At 37.7% G+C, this 16,456-nt stretch overlaps 1 protein-coding gene across 1 annotated transcript in view; it reads left to right on the forward strand.

The window, feature by feature from the left end:
- The first annotated feature begins 12,067 nt into the window (after positions 1-12,067).
- Positions 12,068-16,456, forward strand: part of DNAH6 (dynein axonemal heavy chain 6) — a 131,641-nt gene continuing 127,252 nt past the window's right edge. Inside the window, exon 1 of the mRNA XM_072405391.1 lies at positions 12,068-12,436. Within this exon, the coding sequence (XP_072261492.1) occupies positions 12,194-12,436 (243 nt within the window). The 5' untranslated portion in view covers positions 12,068-12,193. The remainder of the gene's footprint in view (positions 12,437-16,456) is intronic.

The raw sequence follows: 16,456 nt of genomic DNA on the forward strand, positions 1-16,456 counted from the left end.
TATAGTTGCTATGTAAGTTGAATTGTAGTGCTGTTTCCAATATGGCGGGCCAATATGTCCCTGGCGCCAGAACAACACATTTGACCTGGGTCTCAATGGAAACGGAACACCAAAGTTAAGTCATTTCAGACTTGTGGCTGACTGCAACGTACTACAGCAAGCTCAACTGTGCTCCCATTTTGGGAAACATTTTGTGGAGACGTTTCCTTGTGGCTAGCAAGTCGCTTCTGGTTGAGAATCCAAACGTCAGCCGCACTCAAACTTACTTAAATGCATAACAAAGTGGTTTGTCAAATTCTGCGGTTAACAACATAATAGTTGAAGAAGGGCAGCTAGGAGAGGCTACGTTTTTTTCAGACCCAAGGTGTGAAACCACATGGCTGAGAGCTACAAGCAACACAGCAAAAAGCTGCCATGGGATTTGGAATGGTAAACTGCACTGCGGGCATCAAGATTTTCATGTGTGATCCTCATGCCACCACCAGTGACCTGTTGCAGCCATGTGCAGTCACATGAATTAAAAGGGTCCCAACTACTCCCATTCACTTGAATAGGAAGGATTGGAAAGTGACTAAGCCTCCAGCAGACTGCTGCAGCGTACCACATGTCCTGATATAGCCTAACCGCTTTGCTCTTCAACTGAAAGTCCAAAAGGGGCATCAGGGCTGGTTTAGGTACCCAGCAGAATATGCTACCATGTGATTAGTGCAAATTACACTTACTGTGTCTCTCAATAGCACACACATGCTATACAAGGATTGAACTTGTTTTGAACAGAAACAACAAAAAAAAAGCACTTTTTAACCATTTTTAAAACTAACCCAGTCTGATGTCCCTTAAGGCCCCACTTGCAGATGTGCTTTATTGGTGTCAAATAACGGATGTATTAATATATCTATGGACCAAGAAGATTCCAAACTAAAACTATTAACAACATTGGTTTTTCTATTCAAACTGTACACATAGACATTGCGTTTGTAAAGCTAGAAGAATATTTTGTTGACTGTATTGTATGTGGTTGTTAGCATTATGCAACTTTTTCTCAAACTACGTAGAGTTCACAGGAAATTCACCCTTAAGGAAGAAATAGCTTTAGCGTGCTTCAACATCGTCCTAAACGTCTATAGTGATGTCATTCCACTGGCCAAAAAGTGGATGTGGTCATCAAAGACTTGCATTCATGACATATCCTCAGTCTCTTGGGAAGAAAGAAATATCTGTTAGATTATGTGCAAGGTTACAACACAAGTCTCTTATTTATGTTTTGTAAGCTGTGACCACAAAGGGGACCTTGTCTGTATTTAAATACTATGTTCAATCGTATTGTAGTAAGCTTGGCAGTGCATCTGCAACTTGGTTTTAAGTCAAATGGGATTCTTTTGAAAAATATGAGAGCTGGAAATGTGATAAAATTAAAGGAATAGCTAGGCTGAGAATAATTACATTAAAAGATGCCTAATATATACAAATTAAAGATTTGTATAGCACTGGTTAAGATAACATACTAAAAATGCTTGAATGTATGCCCAATATTTTTTTTCATTGAAGATGATGGGACTCAGTACCTTTTTTAAATTAAATTAGGCGTTTGGCAGGAAACGTATTGGTGATGAAGGCAGAGTTTCGATATGAAAAACAGGACACCAGCAATCTTTTATGCAAAACTAAAATTATCTATATACCACTATGTACTTTAATTAAAATGTACATGATACATGATTATCGTTGTATAGAAGATTACATGTCAAAAAGACATAAAATAATGCACACAATGGGTCTGATTTATTAAAGCTCTCCAGGCTGGATACACTTACATCACTGAAGCTGGGTGATCCAGCAAACCTGGAAAAGATTTCTTCAAAGTAATTTTCTGTTTGTTAGCAAATGATTTGAATCCTGGACCGGATCTATTCCAGGTTTTCTGGATCACCCAGCTTTACTAATAAAAGTTTATCCTCTCCAGCCTTGGCAAGCTTTAATAAATCAGGCCCAATAGGGAGAACCTGGGCAATCCAGCAAACCTGTGACTTTTTTGGCAAATGTTTTTAGTACTGGACTGATTTCATCAAATGTTTGCTTGATCACCCAGGTACACCAATGATAGTCTATCTTCTCCAGTGTTAGAGAGCTTTAAAAAATCAGGTCCAATATGTGAGGTAATTTATAAAATGGCATTATTCAAATAACAAAAAGAATATACGATTAGCAGGATAAGTAAAAAGTGCTTACATAGCAAGTAATAAGAAAACTGTCAGAAAGGCACGAGGTAAAGAATGGGGCCACATAAATGTCTTCCAAGAAGCTTACAATCTAATGTCCCTTACATAGCTATGCCAGATTCACATAAAAAAACAGTGAAGACTATATCAATTTACATACTATGTTGATTTATTTGCTGTAGGAGTATACCGAAGCAACCTTTGAGAAAACCAAGGCAGCCGTCAGACAAGTGCAAAATCCCAACCAGATGCCATCTAATGTTTTTTTTTTACAGCTTAGCATTTAAAAAACCACATTATTTGTTAAAGAGCCTAAACCCCTGAACTAATGTGCAGCTGATGAGAAATGGCATCACTATTTCTTATATTCAAGGGAAGTGTATGAAATATATTTTGTTCTGCAAGGAGGTAGGAACAATAATTTATTATTTTTATGGGGACCATATACAAATGCAGCCACTGTGCAGTAGTTTTAGGACGCGTGTCAATGGGCTTTCATTTGCTTCAAGGCGTTTCCTACAAGTCTATGGGAATTCAAAATTTGCTTCAAGCAAATCAAGTGTTCAGCTGCAGGACAGTTGACCATGTCAGTTAATCCTGATCTATATAAATATAGTTAATATGATCTCATGGGAGTCTCTAATTGATGTCAAACTGATGCTAAGAACACAAACCCAAAACCCATTGACACAGAATGTTAATTGTTCTAGAACTTCAACATCCAATCCAATACTGTTGATCACAGAAAGCTTATATGCCTAAAACAATGGCAACTGAACTTGCCAACTGAACATACTAAAAATGTAATTCAAGAAACGGCTACAGAATGCTGCTACAACTGTAAGCCCAACTCAATTTTCATGTTCCTGTTTCTTTGTTGTGTCCCCTCGTTGATGTCAGAAACTATGTTTTCCCCAGTTACCATGATGGCTAACTTGGGATGCTTGATGCTGATGGTTGCACAACGGCAATTTGTGAAACCCTAAAGGTAGGTTCACACTTTGACACTGCAGTGCACTTCAAAATAAATAAACGAGCAATACACCACAATGTATAAAAAACAGACATATATGATTACCACGCAACGTGATATGCTTCAACACATGTGCTCTGAACTGCATTACCAGAGTATGTTGGGGTGGCAATCAAAATTAATTGCACTACAATGCACAGCAGCGGACAAGTGTGAGCCTAAATCAAAGGACAATGTATATTCCATGCACACGCTGACAAATATTCACTGTCGAAATACAATTTTTTTTAACTTCCTCATTTGTATTCACAAAGTAACAGTTCCGCTGAGCATTTCCTCACATGGACGTAAAAGACATCTATTGTGAAAACTATTGCATTCTAATAACTGTGCTTGATTATCAGATATAATGATAGCCTTTTGTATATTAATTCCTTTTTTTATAATATATTTAGATTTTTTAGTACATGTAGACCAAACTGTCAGCAACATTGATAGTGATGCAAACTAACACCCAGCCCCAATTTATTTTTCCTTGGACCCAAAGCTGACAACCATAATTGCAGTGCTGAATTTCTGAGCTTGGCTTCTTATAATACCAGCTTTGCTCACAGATGTTTTATATGTTCTCCAATTTTTGCATGGGTTTAAAAATAATAGAGAATATTAGAGACTGGTTGTAATGTATGCTCATTACTCCGGTACAAACTTTAGATAGTAAGTTCCTATTAAAGACAACAGGCAGCAGAATGGGCTCCAGATCTACAAATCTGCAAAAAGAACTGAAACCTGTGCCTTTACACCCAATGGCTGCATTCACCAACTTTTAGGTAACGTTTTGTAAAAATTGTGGTGCGTGGATAAATGACTGTCGTCATAAATTTAGAAGAATGTGCCAGGATAAAAGTAATGGAGCTGGCCTTTTTGTAAGTAAATGCTTTGGAGCTGTCGTGTAAATCCTTGCTTTGTCATTTAGTAACTTGATGACTTGATGCAGCCAGTAAATTATCAGGAGCTGATGGCCTGATGGCTCACCTGACTTTAGTGGAATAGTAGCCAATAGGTTGTAAATTTAGAATTAGGTTGACAGACAAAGAATTTGCACCTTCATATTTCTTTTCTTTTTATTGCCACTTTGTGGATGAGTAGGTGTAAGCTACCTAAAATAAACCTGTTAAAAACTTTAAAAAATGGAAACTGACGTTTTTTTCCGACTAACTCTAGCTAGTCACTGACCTAGCATGAAGCAATCTGAAAAGTCTGAACTTGCATTGTGAATACTGTTTTCAGGTTACTTACTGTTTAGGGTCAGCATGACAAGCCTGGATCCTGCACCCTCTAAATAAAAGTCAAGACTGGTAGCTATCATATATCTGCTCTTAAAGGAACAGGAAAGCAATAGACATGCCTTAATCCTTATCACCAGCATCATATTATTTACTCCTTATTTCCTCTCTTCTCAAATAGCTGGTACTTCCAGGTGTGGGGCAGCATCTGACTCTTTCCATATATTTTTGGGTGTCCTTCTGATGACTTGTGTCTACACAGGGCTTTTCTTTTGTTCCAAATTTGGTGTCAGGGGTAGTGAAAGATATGTAGATGGGTGTGTGGCGATCTCCATTAAATGAACTGGACAAAGCACTGGTTAACTTTAAAAAGAGTCTCTTTTTAAAGAAGAACCTAATAATTTGACCTGATATACTTGTATGTGTCCAACTGCAACACAGCCAAGGTTTTCAGAGAATTCTCTTCATCTGTTACATCTCTAGATGTTTTGGATTCCTCTGACTGCATGGGATTCTTCCACCAACAGTAATGTTGTAGTAATTTAGCAGTGGACTAGGAATCTGATGCCCCTGGAAGTATGTCAACCAAATGGAAACCTCCAATCTTTCTGGCTCTTCAATAGAGCTAAGAAGGTTGTTGCAGGCAGTATGATGAGTTAAGCCATTGAGGACATGACATTTAGGTCACTTTAGGTTGGTTGTTTGGTGATCTGTGGATGGCTAAAGCGTACATAAACTCAGAAATGTAACTTTACATATAAGGGTAGACAACCCTTTTATGTTAGGTAAAAATTATGATTCTTTGTTTTTGTTTTTTTTTAAGTCCAACACTCTTTTTTAAAAAACAAAACAAAAAAAAGGGTCCAGCAACCCCCCTAAATCTCGATCACCTAGGCTATCGAGAATGAATGGGAGCGCCAAGCCTCCCAGGATACCTACGTCACGCATCCCGGGAAGCTCTTGGGTGCTCCTTCTGCGCATGCCCGAGATGCTCAGGCATCACTTTTGGTGAAAAGAGAAAAATTTGCTGATCTCATGCATGCACAGTAAGACCAGCCAGTTTTTTTTCCAACCTACGTCACCCAATCTTGCGCCTCGGTCAGGTAACGTAGGAAGAAGAACCAGGAAGAAGAGGCAAAGATGGCGCCGCCTGGCGTGCTGACTCAGGGACAGATACCGGGACGACCCGATGGAAGACTCCTGGGATTGAAGGTAAGTGTAATTTTTTTGTTTGAGGCACTTTTCAGTTTACTTCCTCTTTAATGACTTTTGGGTGACTGATATACAGAAGCTAGATCTTTACCCAAGATGATCACGATTGTCCGACTCAGGGCACAATTATCTAGCATGGTACATTGCTGTTGTATAACATCTCTTTACAAAGGAAACTTTTTCTAGATAATTATGTGACAAGAGTTCTCCCAGGAATCAGATTCTCATATATTATTGTTTATATTAGCTGCATTTGCCTGTTTAGCTCAGGTACTTTGCACATGAAAAATCCTGTAGTTTCATATTAAATTCAGCGACAACAATACAAACATTAGGTAAATTCTTTGGGGTATTTAGGGGTCAATTACAATAATAAACGCTATTTTATATTTAAATATATTTATTACTATATATAGTAATATATATAATATAGTAATAGAATATTGTACCTGATTAATACTAATCTCCTGACATGGATTTATGAAAATCTGAATTTGATCTGAATAAATGTAATTGGTATAAGACCTGTTATACCTGATCACCCCATGTTTTGTTGGGTTTGGTCAGTCAGGCAGCAGCAATGTCATCTGCAGGGCTTCTCCCTGGTAACTATAAAGCTGCTTCGTATGTGAGGCCAGTCTAGGCCCCGCCCACCCAGACCAGCAGCTGTTGCTAGGTAACTGTAAACACTCTGGGGACCTGGAGAACTTAGTAAGTTTGTCTCTGTTCGGGTAAGTCTTGTCATTTCAGAAATGCTTTATAAAACATGTATGTGCAGATTTTCCTCGGATGTCAGTACAGATCACAGGGGACTGTGCATTACAATTCACGTTATAGTCCTAAATGGTTTTGTATGTATCTAAATCCTGTTTATGATTATATTCAGATTAAAGTTGGTAGGAAATGTGTATAAAGCAGACCATATTCTATGCAAACTGATTGTACAATCTCATTTACCATTAGTTATGTACTGATTTGATAGATAGTTTAGGTTAATCCTCCATATAACTAGTTTTGTTAAATATTAGGGATATTGTTGGTCTGATTGTATAGTATATGGCCAGATTAAGGTATGATTTCTGGCTACAGAAAAAATCAGAAATAATTATGTTTTTATTAAATTGCACAGATTTCCATAGTCATTTCAGGAGTCTATTTTATCTGACATTCACCGGTGGAGTATCTTCCAGGTACATGTGTTTCGATAGCAGTAATAAATTCTCCAATAGGGAATGTGTCAGTGAATGTCAGATTCACTGATTCATAAAGCCTTAGTGGTGTAAAATGAAATGGAGAGATTGATCATTGTAATAGTGTAAATTACCCCCAAAAAATCATCATAATACATTTTGTATCAAATTATTTATAAAGCAACTCTGTCTCTGAGATAAAAATAAAACAAATCTGACCCTGCTCCTAAGCTCTTCTTTCTGATATGACACAATAATGCTACCAAGGCACAATAGACCAGATGAGACAATGGGCCTGATTTAATAAAGCTCTCTTAGGCTACGTACACACTTGCAATGGTTCTCGTCCGATATCAGACAAGAATCTGGCCTGCCTACAGCGCCCACCATCCATTGACGATCCACAGATCCACAGACGATGGACGACGAACGGTCCTATTAGAAGTGAAGGGGGAGAGCGTGCAGCAGGGTGGCCTCCCCTCTCCATAGAGCAGCACTCGTTCATGCATCAAGCAGTCGTTTTTCATTGAAAAGCATCATTAAAGATCGTTTCCAACTACAAATATTGCACATGTGTATGCAAGGCTACATAAACACGTGCAATAATTGTTGTTGGAAAGGATCTTTCACAATCCTTTCCAACCTCAAAACACTGAAAGATGTATGAACAAGCACTGTACATATAGCTCTGTTCTGCTCTATGGAGAGGGGAGGGGGGAGAACAATGGATCGGCGCCAAGGTTGCTCTCTCTCCCCCTTTTCCTGCATTACGATCGTTCGATGAGCACTGTACACACACAAGATTCTAGTCAGATATCTCTGAGCTGAATATCGCACGAGAACCATTGCACGTGTGTATGTAGCCTAAGGCTGGAGAGGATACGTTTTCATCAGGGAAGCTGGGTTATCCAGTTAACCTAAAATATACTTCTTAAAAGTAATTTGCTATTTGTTAACAAATGTTTTCCTTCCTGAACCAGATTCATTCCAGGTTGTCTGGATCGCCCAGCTTCACTGATGAAAGTGTATTCTCTCTAATCTCGGAGAGCTTTAATAAATCAGGTCCAATGGGTCTGATTTGTGTAAGCTCCCCAAAACTGGAATAAATAGTCTATCATAGGTGAACTTGAGTGATCCAGCAAACCAGGAATGGATTTCTTAAGAATCATTTGCTATTAATTGGGAATTGTTTTCAATTATGGACCAGATCTATTCCAGGTTGGGTGGATTATCCCATGATAGTCTATCTTCTCCAGTTTTGGGGAGCTTTAATAAATCAGGCCCAGTATATTTCTTAATGCAGCACATCCATTAAATAACACGAAAAATAATAAATCCCTAATATACTAAAGCTACGTACACACTTCCAATTATTATCGTTGGAAAACCAACGACGGACGATCCTGCACGATATCTACGAACGATCGTATAGCACCGATCCTGCACATAGAGATAACAACACGATCGTTCGTAGATATTGTACACACAATAGATACGATCGTTTGAGCGATAGAGGAACTATGTGCACGACAGGAAAGTGAACGAACGTTCATTCATTACGCATGCTCAGACCATGGACGATCAACGAACGATCGTACACACGAACGATGTTCAACGATCGTCGTCCGATCCGCCGGTCCGGTCGTTCGTTTCCAACCACATTCCTCGTTCGTCGGCGTCGTTGGTTACTTTTTTTACGAACGATTTTTGCCCAATCGATCGTTCGTCGTTCGTTTTGAACGATAAAAATTGGAAGTGTGTACGCACCTTAACACATGCATATTGTGGTTCCCACCCTGGAACCACAAAGCAGAGGTGTAAAGTTCATCTAAAATAGCTGCCTAATTCCTAAAGGTAATACCACCTATCTTTTTACTAAACACTGGCTAAAGAATCTTTAGCGTTTGACATTTCTGGGGTTGTCAGATATCAGGCCGGTGTAGACAGTGGTGTAGGTAGAACCACACAGCATTGATGCTTATATCTGCTGAAAATTCTTCAAGTTTAGCCCTTTAGGAGAGTGAAGATTTGTATCAGGACAGGTAAATAATAAAGCAGATCCTTGGAGCAGCCTTTCTCTCTCTTTTTACTCCATAAGAACCCTTTAAAAAAATTCAAGTCTTAGGGAAAATGTATTTATTGAGGGTTGGTGGGAAGAATCTCTGTCTAATGGTAATAATCAGAAAACAGTGCACTTTACAATGTTAGTCAAAATGTCACACTTCTACACCAAAAAGGTGCCATCCTTCTGGCCCTGCCAAATGGTGTTGGACCTCAAACTATGCAGGCGTCATCAGATAAGAGGTTATATATCTAAAGCATAAAGGAATGTATAACAACTACTGGAAGGACCCTTGGTTTCCATTGGACCTGGTTGAGATTAGTTACTTCAAAAGTACAGGGTTTTTTTTAACATGTTGAATTCAAAGGATTCTTTTTAAAATAATAGATATTTTTTATTAGCTTGCAACAGATCTCCCATGACTGCACAATGCCACAATTTTATTGCATATTAGAGACTTTAGCAAACTATCATCTCCCTTTGGCTCCATAGACATTTTGCTCTTTTGTTGGTTGCCTAGAACACCGTCAATGGTTGAGTCGGCATGCTGTAGTATACCTACCTCTATGTCAACCCTTCTGTGCTATTTACATAATAATCATAGGAAGTCTCTAGGATCTGTCAAAGCTGTGACATATGTCTGAGTTTTCCCATTCGGTAAATGCATGGCTCAACTTCCCCTTTCAAGAGACTGAACAGTTCTGTGTAAATGTGAAAAACATGTATTTATTCACATTTAGAGTGTTAGGGTGCCAAAATGCATTGAATTACACCTTAGGGCTTCCAACAGCCGTACAAATACACTGACCAGAAAAGGATCACAGAATTAAGACTAGCAATATTTGCATACTGTCATATTCTGCTAACTGACTACAACATTTATCCATTCAAAGGAAAACTTCTCTGATGGGCCATTCATACCCATATATATATGGTATATATGATGTCCCATTCATTTCTAAGTAACACATGAATTTGCAACTCTCTACTGCTTTCAGTACACACCTCAACAATATGCAGTGCAACATGCCGCTTTGTTATACACAGTGCATCATGTCTCCCTGTTACATGCCTGGTTGTTCTTTCCCCACATCTTAATTTACGAAGCAACAATATGGCCTTACCACAACCATACAATAGTCTAACATGCTTGGAAAGAAAAGAAATGTGGTTAGCCTCTCCTCCAAATGCATAGAAAACTTTTATTTTTACACCAGAATATGGTATTCTTAGTCAGTAGCTTGATTTGTAGGTGGTAGTGTCAACTATTTTACCCCAGACCATGGCTTATTATTATTATTAATAATAATAAACAGGATTTATATAGCGCCAACATATTACGCAGCGCTGTACACTAAATAGGGGTTGCAAATGACAGACAGATACAGACAATGACACAGGAGGAGAGGACCCTGCCCTGAAGAGCTTACAATGTAAGAGGTGGGGAAAGTACTTTCCCAGTCTCGTTTTCAGGGGAGTTTTCTGAAATTGAGGTACCACACGACCATTCACTTTTATCTAATGTTTATTTATCCCCTAGAGATTTCTTTCAAAAAGAATTTTTTATGTATCAAAACACCAATTTAAATATACATAAAATCACATTTTTTTTTTCAAAATGTACTAAAAACAGTCTTCTTATATACAAGTACTTAATATATCAGTTGATAAATTTACATAAGCAAAAAAAATGTTTTACAATCATTTTGTTCTTGATGCGTTTTGCTACCTAAGCTTCATGACCTGGGGTGTAGTTGTAAAAAAAAGAGGGGGCACGGTACTATACTTAGCGTGCGTGTGGATCATTCTTATGTATTATTATTATTTTTACGCAGTATTTATATAGAGCCATCATATTACGCAGGGCTGTACAAAATCCATAGTCGTGTCACTAACTGTCCCTCAAAGGAGCTCACAATCTAATGTCCCTACCATAGTCATTAGTCATACCATGTCATTAATGTAGTCTAAGGTCAATTTTGGGGAGAAGCCAATTAACCTATTTAATGTACAGCGCTGCGTGATATGTTGGCGCTATATAAATCCTGTTTAATAATAACCTCAGTGCATGCTTTTTAGGGATGTGGGAGGAAACCCACGCAGACATGGGGAGAATCTGCAAACTCCATGCAGATAGTGTCCTGGTTGAGATTTGAACCTGGGATCTAGTGCTGCAAAGGCTGCAGTGCTAACCACTGAGCCACCGTGCTGCCCACGCCCTGCCCCTCTGCCTTTGAAAACCTATCTGCACTCACACTATTCAAACAAATGAATCCTCTTTCCATTCTAATAATATCAAATTTCCATTATTCAAAACTTTCAAGACTTCCAAATCAAGAGCTGAGAAAGGTAAGGCTACAAGGTGGGGGGAGTAGCACACACTAGGAAGGGGGATATGGAATGGTGGGTGAGTAGTGAGGGTTTTAAGAGACAGAATAAGATGGGTGGGCAAGTTTGAAAAAATGAGTTTTGAGTACTCTGAAAGCTGAGCAGAAATAGGAAGTAAGCAGAATAGAACGAGGAAGACCATTCCACAGAGTCAGGGCAGCTCAAGAAAAGTCTTGGAGCCGTGCGTGTGATAGGGTTATAAGTGAGGAAGTCATTAGTACGACATTGGAGGAGCAAAATTGGTGTTTAGATAGTGAGTCTTTTATAGACAAGCGCTCAAGAAGGTTGGAGGCATATGGGAGAAGGGAGATAGGACAAAAGCTAGAGAGTAGAGAGGGGTCTAGTGAGGGTTTCTTAAAGATTCAGGTTCACTGATAAAAGTGTATGCTCGCCAATCTTGGAAATCAGGCCCGTTGTCCTTAAGATTTATTAGTCGGTACTATAACTGACTATTTCTCTTGAAAATGCTATTTATCTGGCTGTCATATTTATTTATTTTTTTCTCTGCTTCCTGAGTCACTTGCCAAGAACAAGTGGAAAGATAAAACGTCATGATACACACTTATGGTTGCTCTGATGTGCAAACTCAAAAACAATATTGATGGCAGACAATAAGCATTTTTGAAAAGAGGCCATCTCCGGGACTTTGGTCATGAAAGGATCACTTTAAGGCATAAACAAATTTCAATGTTATTATTAGTGAAGTATATTTGTTTACCATCCTGCAGCCTTTTCTCTGCCAGTAAAAGGGACAAACTGGTCAGTGAATGCACCAGTATCTCTGGTGGTTCACATACATTTATTTCTGTTATGTCATATTATTACATTATATTCTAATAATTTTTTGCCTATTTTAGATAACAATGGCTGCTAACATATCACCAGGATCAGTTCGCATATCACCACCGTCACACATAAATGGAACACAGAGCAGTGAACCAGTGGACTGGGCACAGCGACGTGATTTGAGTAAATTAAAGGACAGAATAATTTCAGTGGCTCCTAAACAGATTACATCATATCCTAAATCTCTGGTTTTTACCCATGACACAAAGGCAAGAATAAACACCCGGAAAAGACAAGAACCTGTTAGACTTGAACCACTGGTAAGCTTAAATAAAAGCAAAATATATTATGTATTTTTTTTTGGTAAATATTTAAAAGAAACTATCCACATCACACCAGATGCATATCCAGGATCTGTCACACGTTTTCTCTACAACAAAGCCCAGTTACTGGCAAAATGCATTAGATTGATCCAGAGGGAAAAACATCCATGTTTTTAATAAACTATTGAAGTGGCTCATTTCCTATTTTTTTAATTTTAAATATGGGATAGATGCTTTGAGAGCTATGTCACCTGCAGTTGGGTCATATATATAATATGATTCCTCAGTGGTATCTTTTGCCATTTGTCCCATAATATGTAATTTTGTCAGATTTACATTTTTAAAACACAAAACTGATATATTTTTATAACTATAAACATATATTTTAACCCCCTAACCGCTAAGCCCGTAATTTCTCGCACTAAATATTTTTGCTCTTTTGGATAACCCCGTATTTTTTCGCCTACACTAAAATCCCCACTTACCTGGTCCCGCTGTGCTAATCCAGCGTCGGTTCCGTGTTCCAGCGTCGGGTCCATGTTCCAGCGTCGTCCTCCAGCGTCGGGTGTCCCTCTCCTTAAAAGAAAAAGCCGGCCGGCTTAGAGGAGAAAGCCAGCTGGCTTTCTTTTCTAAGCCAGCCGGCTTCCTCTCCCTCCTCTCCCTGTCCCTGTCCCTATCCCTGTGCCTCTCCCTGTCCAGCGTCGATCGCTGGACAAAAAAAAAAAAAAAATACTCACCTTCTCCCTCCGCTCCTCCGGACACGTCTGTCCTTTTCGGTGTCCAGCCTGCGAGTGCAGAGACGGATCACCGGGGTTTCCCGGTGACGTCGCTGAGTGCGTCGGCGCGGGAGGGAGGCGGGGCGGCAAATTCAAAATTTTGCATTGAGTTCCTTTGTATTGAACTCAATACAAAAAAGCTGTATTGAGTTCAATACAAAGAAATCCTTATATAATATATATATAATTGTATTATATATATATTATATAAGCTACTGTACATTACATTTTACACTTTTTTTTTTTTTTTAACTTTTTTTAGTTTTTTTTAAAGATTTTTTTTTTTTTATGTTTTATAAAAAAAAAATTTAAATATTAAATTTATAAAATTTTGGACATATTTTGGTGAGTTATGCGGTAATTCGGTGAATTAGAGCCTACAATCCAAAATAAATTTCCATGCAAAAAATGTAACACTTTTTGCATGGAAGTTTGGAAAGAATTAGAATACCCGGCATTTGCGTACGCGTCCCTCGGCGATTCCTGATGATGCGCGTGCGTGCGCCCGTCGATGAGGGTCGTAGCGGAAAATTCAAATTTTTTGTATTGGATTTAATACAAAGTCCTGTATCCAATCCAATACAAAATAATAGAAAATATATTTATGTGGTTTTGTCTATAGGTATGTGACGGACACTAGGGAGGTGTTTTAGAAAAATATATTACTATACATTATTCCGAATTATCGCATTTTCAGTATTTTTCATTTATTTATGTGTTCTTGTTTAAGCTGATTTTTGTGTTTTTCCTTTAATTTTATTAAAAGTTTTTTTTTTTTTTTTTTTACATGATTGTGTGTTTCAAACATTTTTTATATTCAACCCTATTCGGACATATTTCTGTAAGTTACAGGTCTACAATTTAAAAAAAAAATTTAATGAAAACCTGTGACGCTTTTGGAACAGAAATCTAGAAATCAGTGTAACGCTCAGGTGGTTAAAATGTATTATTTGTTTTGCCCAGGTCATATTGGATCTGATGTATAAAATTCTATTTTATGACTAATATTTGACAATTGTTAATAATTCTGTACCAGATCCAACCCAGGTTTGGTCTTTCTTCTCCGGTCCTGAAGAGCTTTGATAATTCAGGCCCAAAGTTACCAAAGGTTCTCATTTCAAGTACACAGGAATAGAAATAAAGATAGCCTTTGCGATTCCTGGAACCCTACCATAGTTCATAATATCCAAATGGTGTCAATCTGATATAGGAAAAGCACTGTCAGTGCTGGTCTGGCAAGGAATATATATTGATCTTGCTGTCAAATACCATTTGGACATTACAAATCAAGAGCACATTATGAAAATTACAATTACAAAATTTCTACCTTCTTACCTGTACTAGAAGTAAGAAGTGTCTAGGCCCTAATGGCCACAAAAAAAGTTCCATCAACTGGCAGAACCACATGTGCCATAAATTCCACATCTACTATAAATAAACCCTTGGGACCCAAACGTCCCTTGTGAAGATTATTATTATAACACAAATGGTTAATCTGCCTCTGACTCCATTGCAAAGACATAAATCAGGTATCCTATTTCATTAATGTCAATTTTGCTGTTGTTGTGCTGCCACCTCCAAAATATGAAAAAGATATGTTGACATTATGTGAGGTCTGTAATGGAACAAACAGCATATTATAAATAAATTGTCGGGAAATTTCACAGTGACATAATAGCTTATAAAAGAAAAAAAACTTGCATTTCCAGATAATGCAAAAACAAATACAAATTAACTTTTGTAAATTTGTTTTTAAATTGACTTGGAAAGTAAAGCAAAAATGTTTTTGCAATAATGATTTTTAGTAGGTACAGTTTTTCAATTTCCGCAACTTTAAGAAATAATGTTGAAACTTTTAGCAAAGTTTTCATGTTAGTGCAAATCTAAGTACAATACTTCTCATCTGTTTCACAATTTAAAAAACTTTAAAACAAGACAACTATATATAGTGTATTATCAATGTTTAAAATTGTAACACAAAGTATCAATACATACTCCATCATTTACTTCATTTATAGTTTATAATATGAGCTAGCCTACAGGTTGTAACCTGGTCTTTCTCACCTAAATGGTTACATTTAGCACCTTTTATTTAGGGTGTAGGACAGGGGCCAAGTAATGCTCAAATGTATTTATTAGTGATTGTTTCATGTTTCACCTCAGTTTATCTATGGGAGAAAAGATGAGTCAGATGGCTTATTGCATAACATGCCACTAATGTTGCACATGTTTACCAAGACTTCTATTTATTATTGAACAATACTATCACTGCTATCCATATAAGTGATAATAAAAGCTGTTATTTTGTAAGATCTAAACTTAAAAGAACTCTTGTGACAGCATGTTACAAGATTTTTCCTTCCTATGCACACAATTAAAAGCAGCAGCATTATATCAGGACTTGGTTAGGGAAACTTTGAAACCTGACATGTTCCATGAATAATCTGTAATAGTGCACTGTCTGAATTGGATAAGCCAAACCAGTATAGTCATAAGGCTAAATAACAAACTATTTTTTTTCCATGGATAGTTTAGGTATCAGCAGTTTTGGTATTACGTAAAATAAAATGATGATAAAAAAAAAACCATGTAAAAAAAAGAATGAGTGCTGCAGTGGCACAAATCTCTAGCCTTGGTGTTTCAAGAGTTGCATATGTCTATGTGTGTGTTAGGTGTAAAATAGATGCTCAGTGGAAATTTTTTTGTTAGGAGCTTGTAAACAGCAAATGTTTTAACACAAAACACAGTAAAAGGAAAAGGGTCAGCTTTTTTAACAAGCAGAACAAAATGCAAGCTGTTCTCAGCTGGCAATTTGGCAAATAGACTGGCAGCTTGTTTATTAGTGTGAGAGAGACAGAAGCACTTTGCTACAGGCATTTTTGTCAAGAAGTCAACAATTTAAAGCTAATCTCTAGGCATCATAATTTTTTAGCTTTAGACAGATTAGTAGCTGTTCACTTCTGCTCTGTAGTGATTCAATGTGGGCTTTGTTTATATGCTTGGCTTAAAAAGATAGCATTTAGTTGCAATAGATAGTATAGCTACTGTTGTTCTTCCACCACACCGACATCAAAACTGCAGGTATAATAGGAACCAGAGTTGTTGTTGTCTTTACCCTATGTATTCTTGGTCATTTACAAGACTCAGCTTGTACTGAGAGTGCAATCTTTGTTTTGTGGAGGGGTGGAAGGTGGTAGTGGTGGAGACACAACCCCAAAGTGGTAGCTATCATGCCTGCAGT

The sequence above is a fragment of the Pyxicephalus adspersus genome, chromosome 3, assembly GCF_032062135.1.
Source record: "Pyxicephalus adspersus chromosome 3, UCB_Pads_2.0, whole genome shotgun sequence".
In the NCBI taxonomy this organism is placed as follows: domain Eukaryota; kingdom Metazoa; phylum Chordata; class Amphibia; order Anura; family Pyxicephalidae; genus Pyxicephalus; species Pyxicephalus adspersus.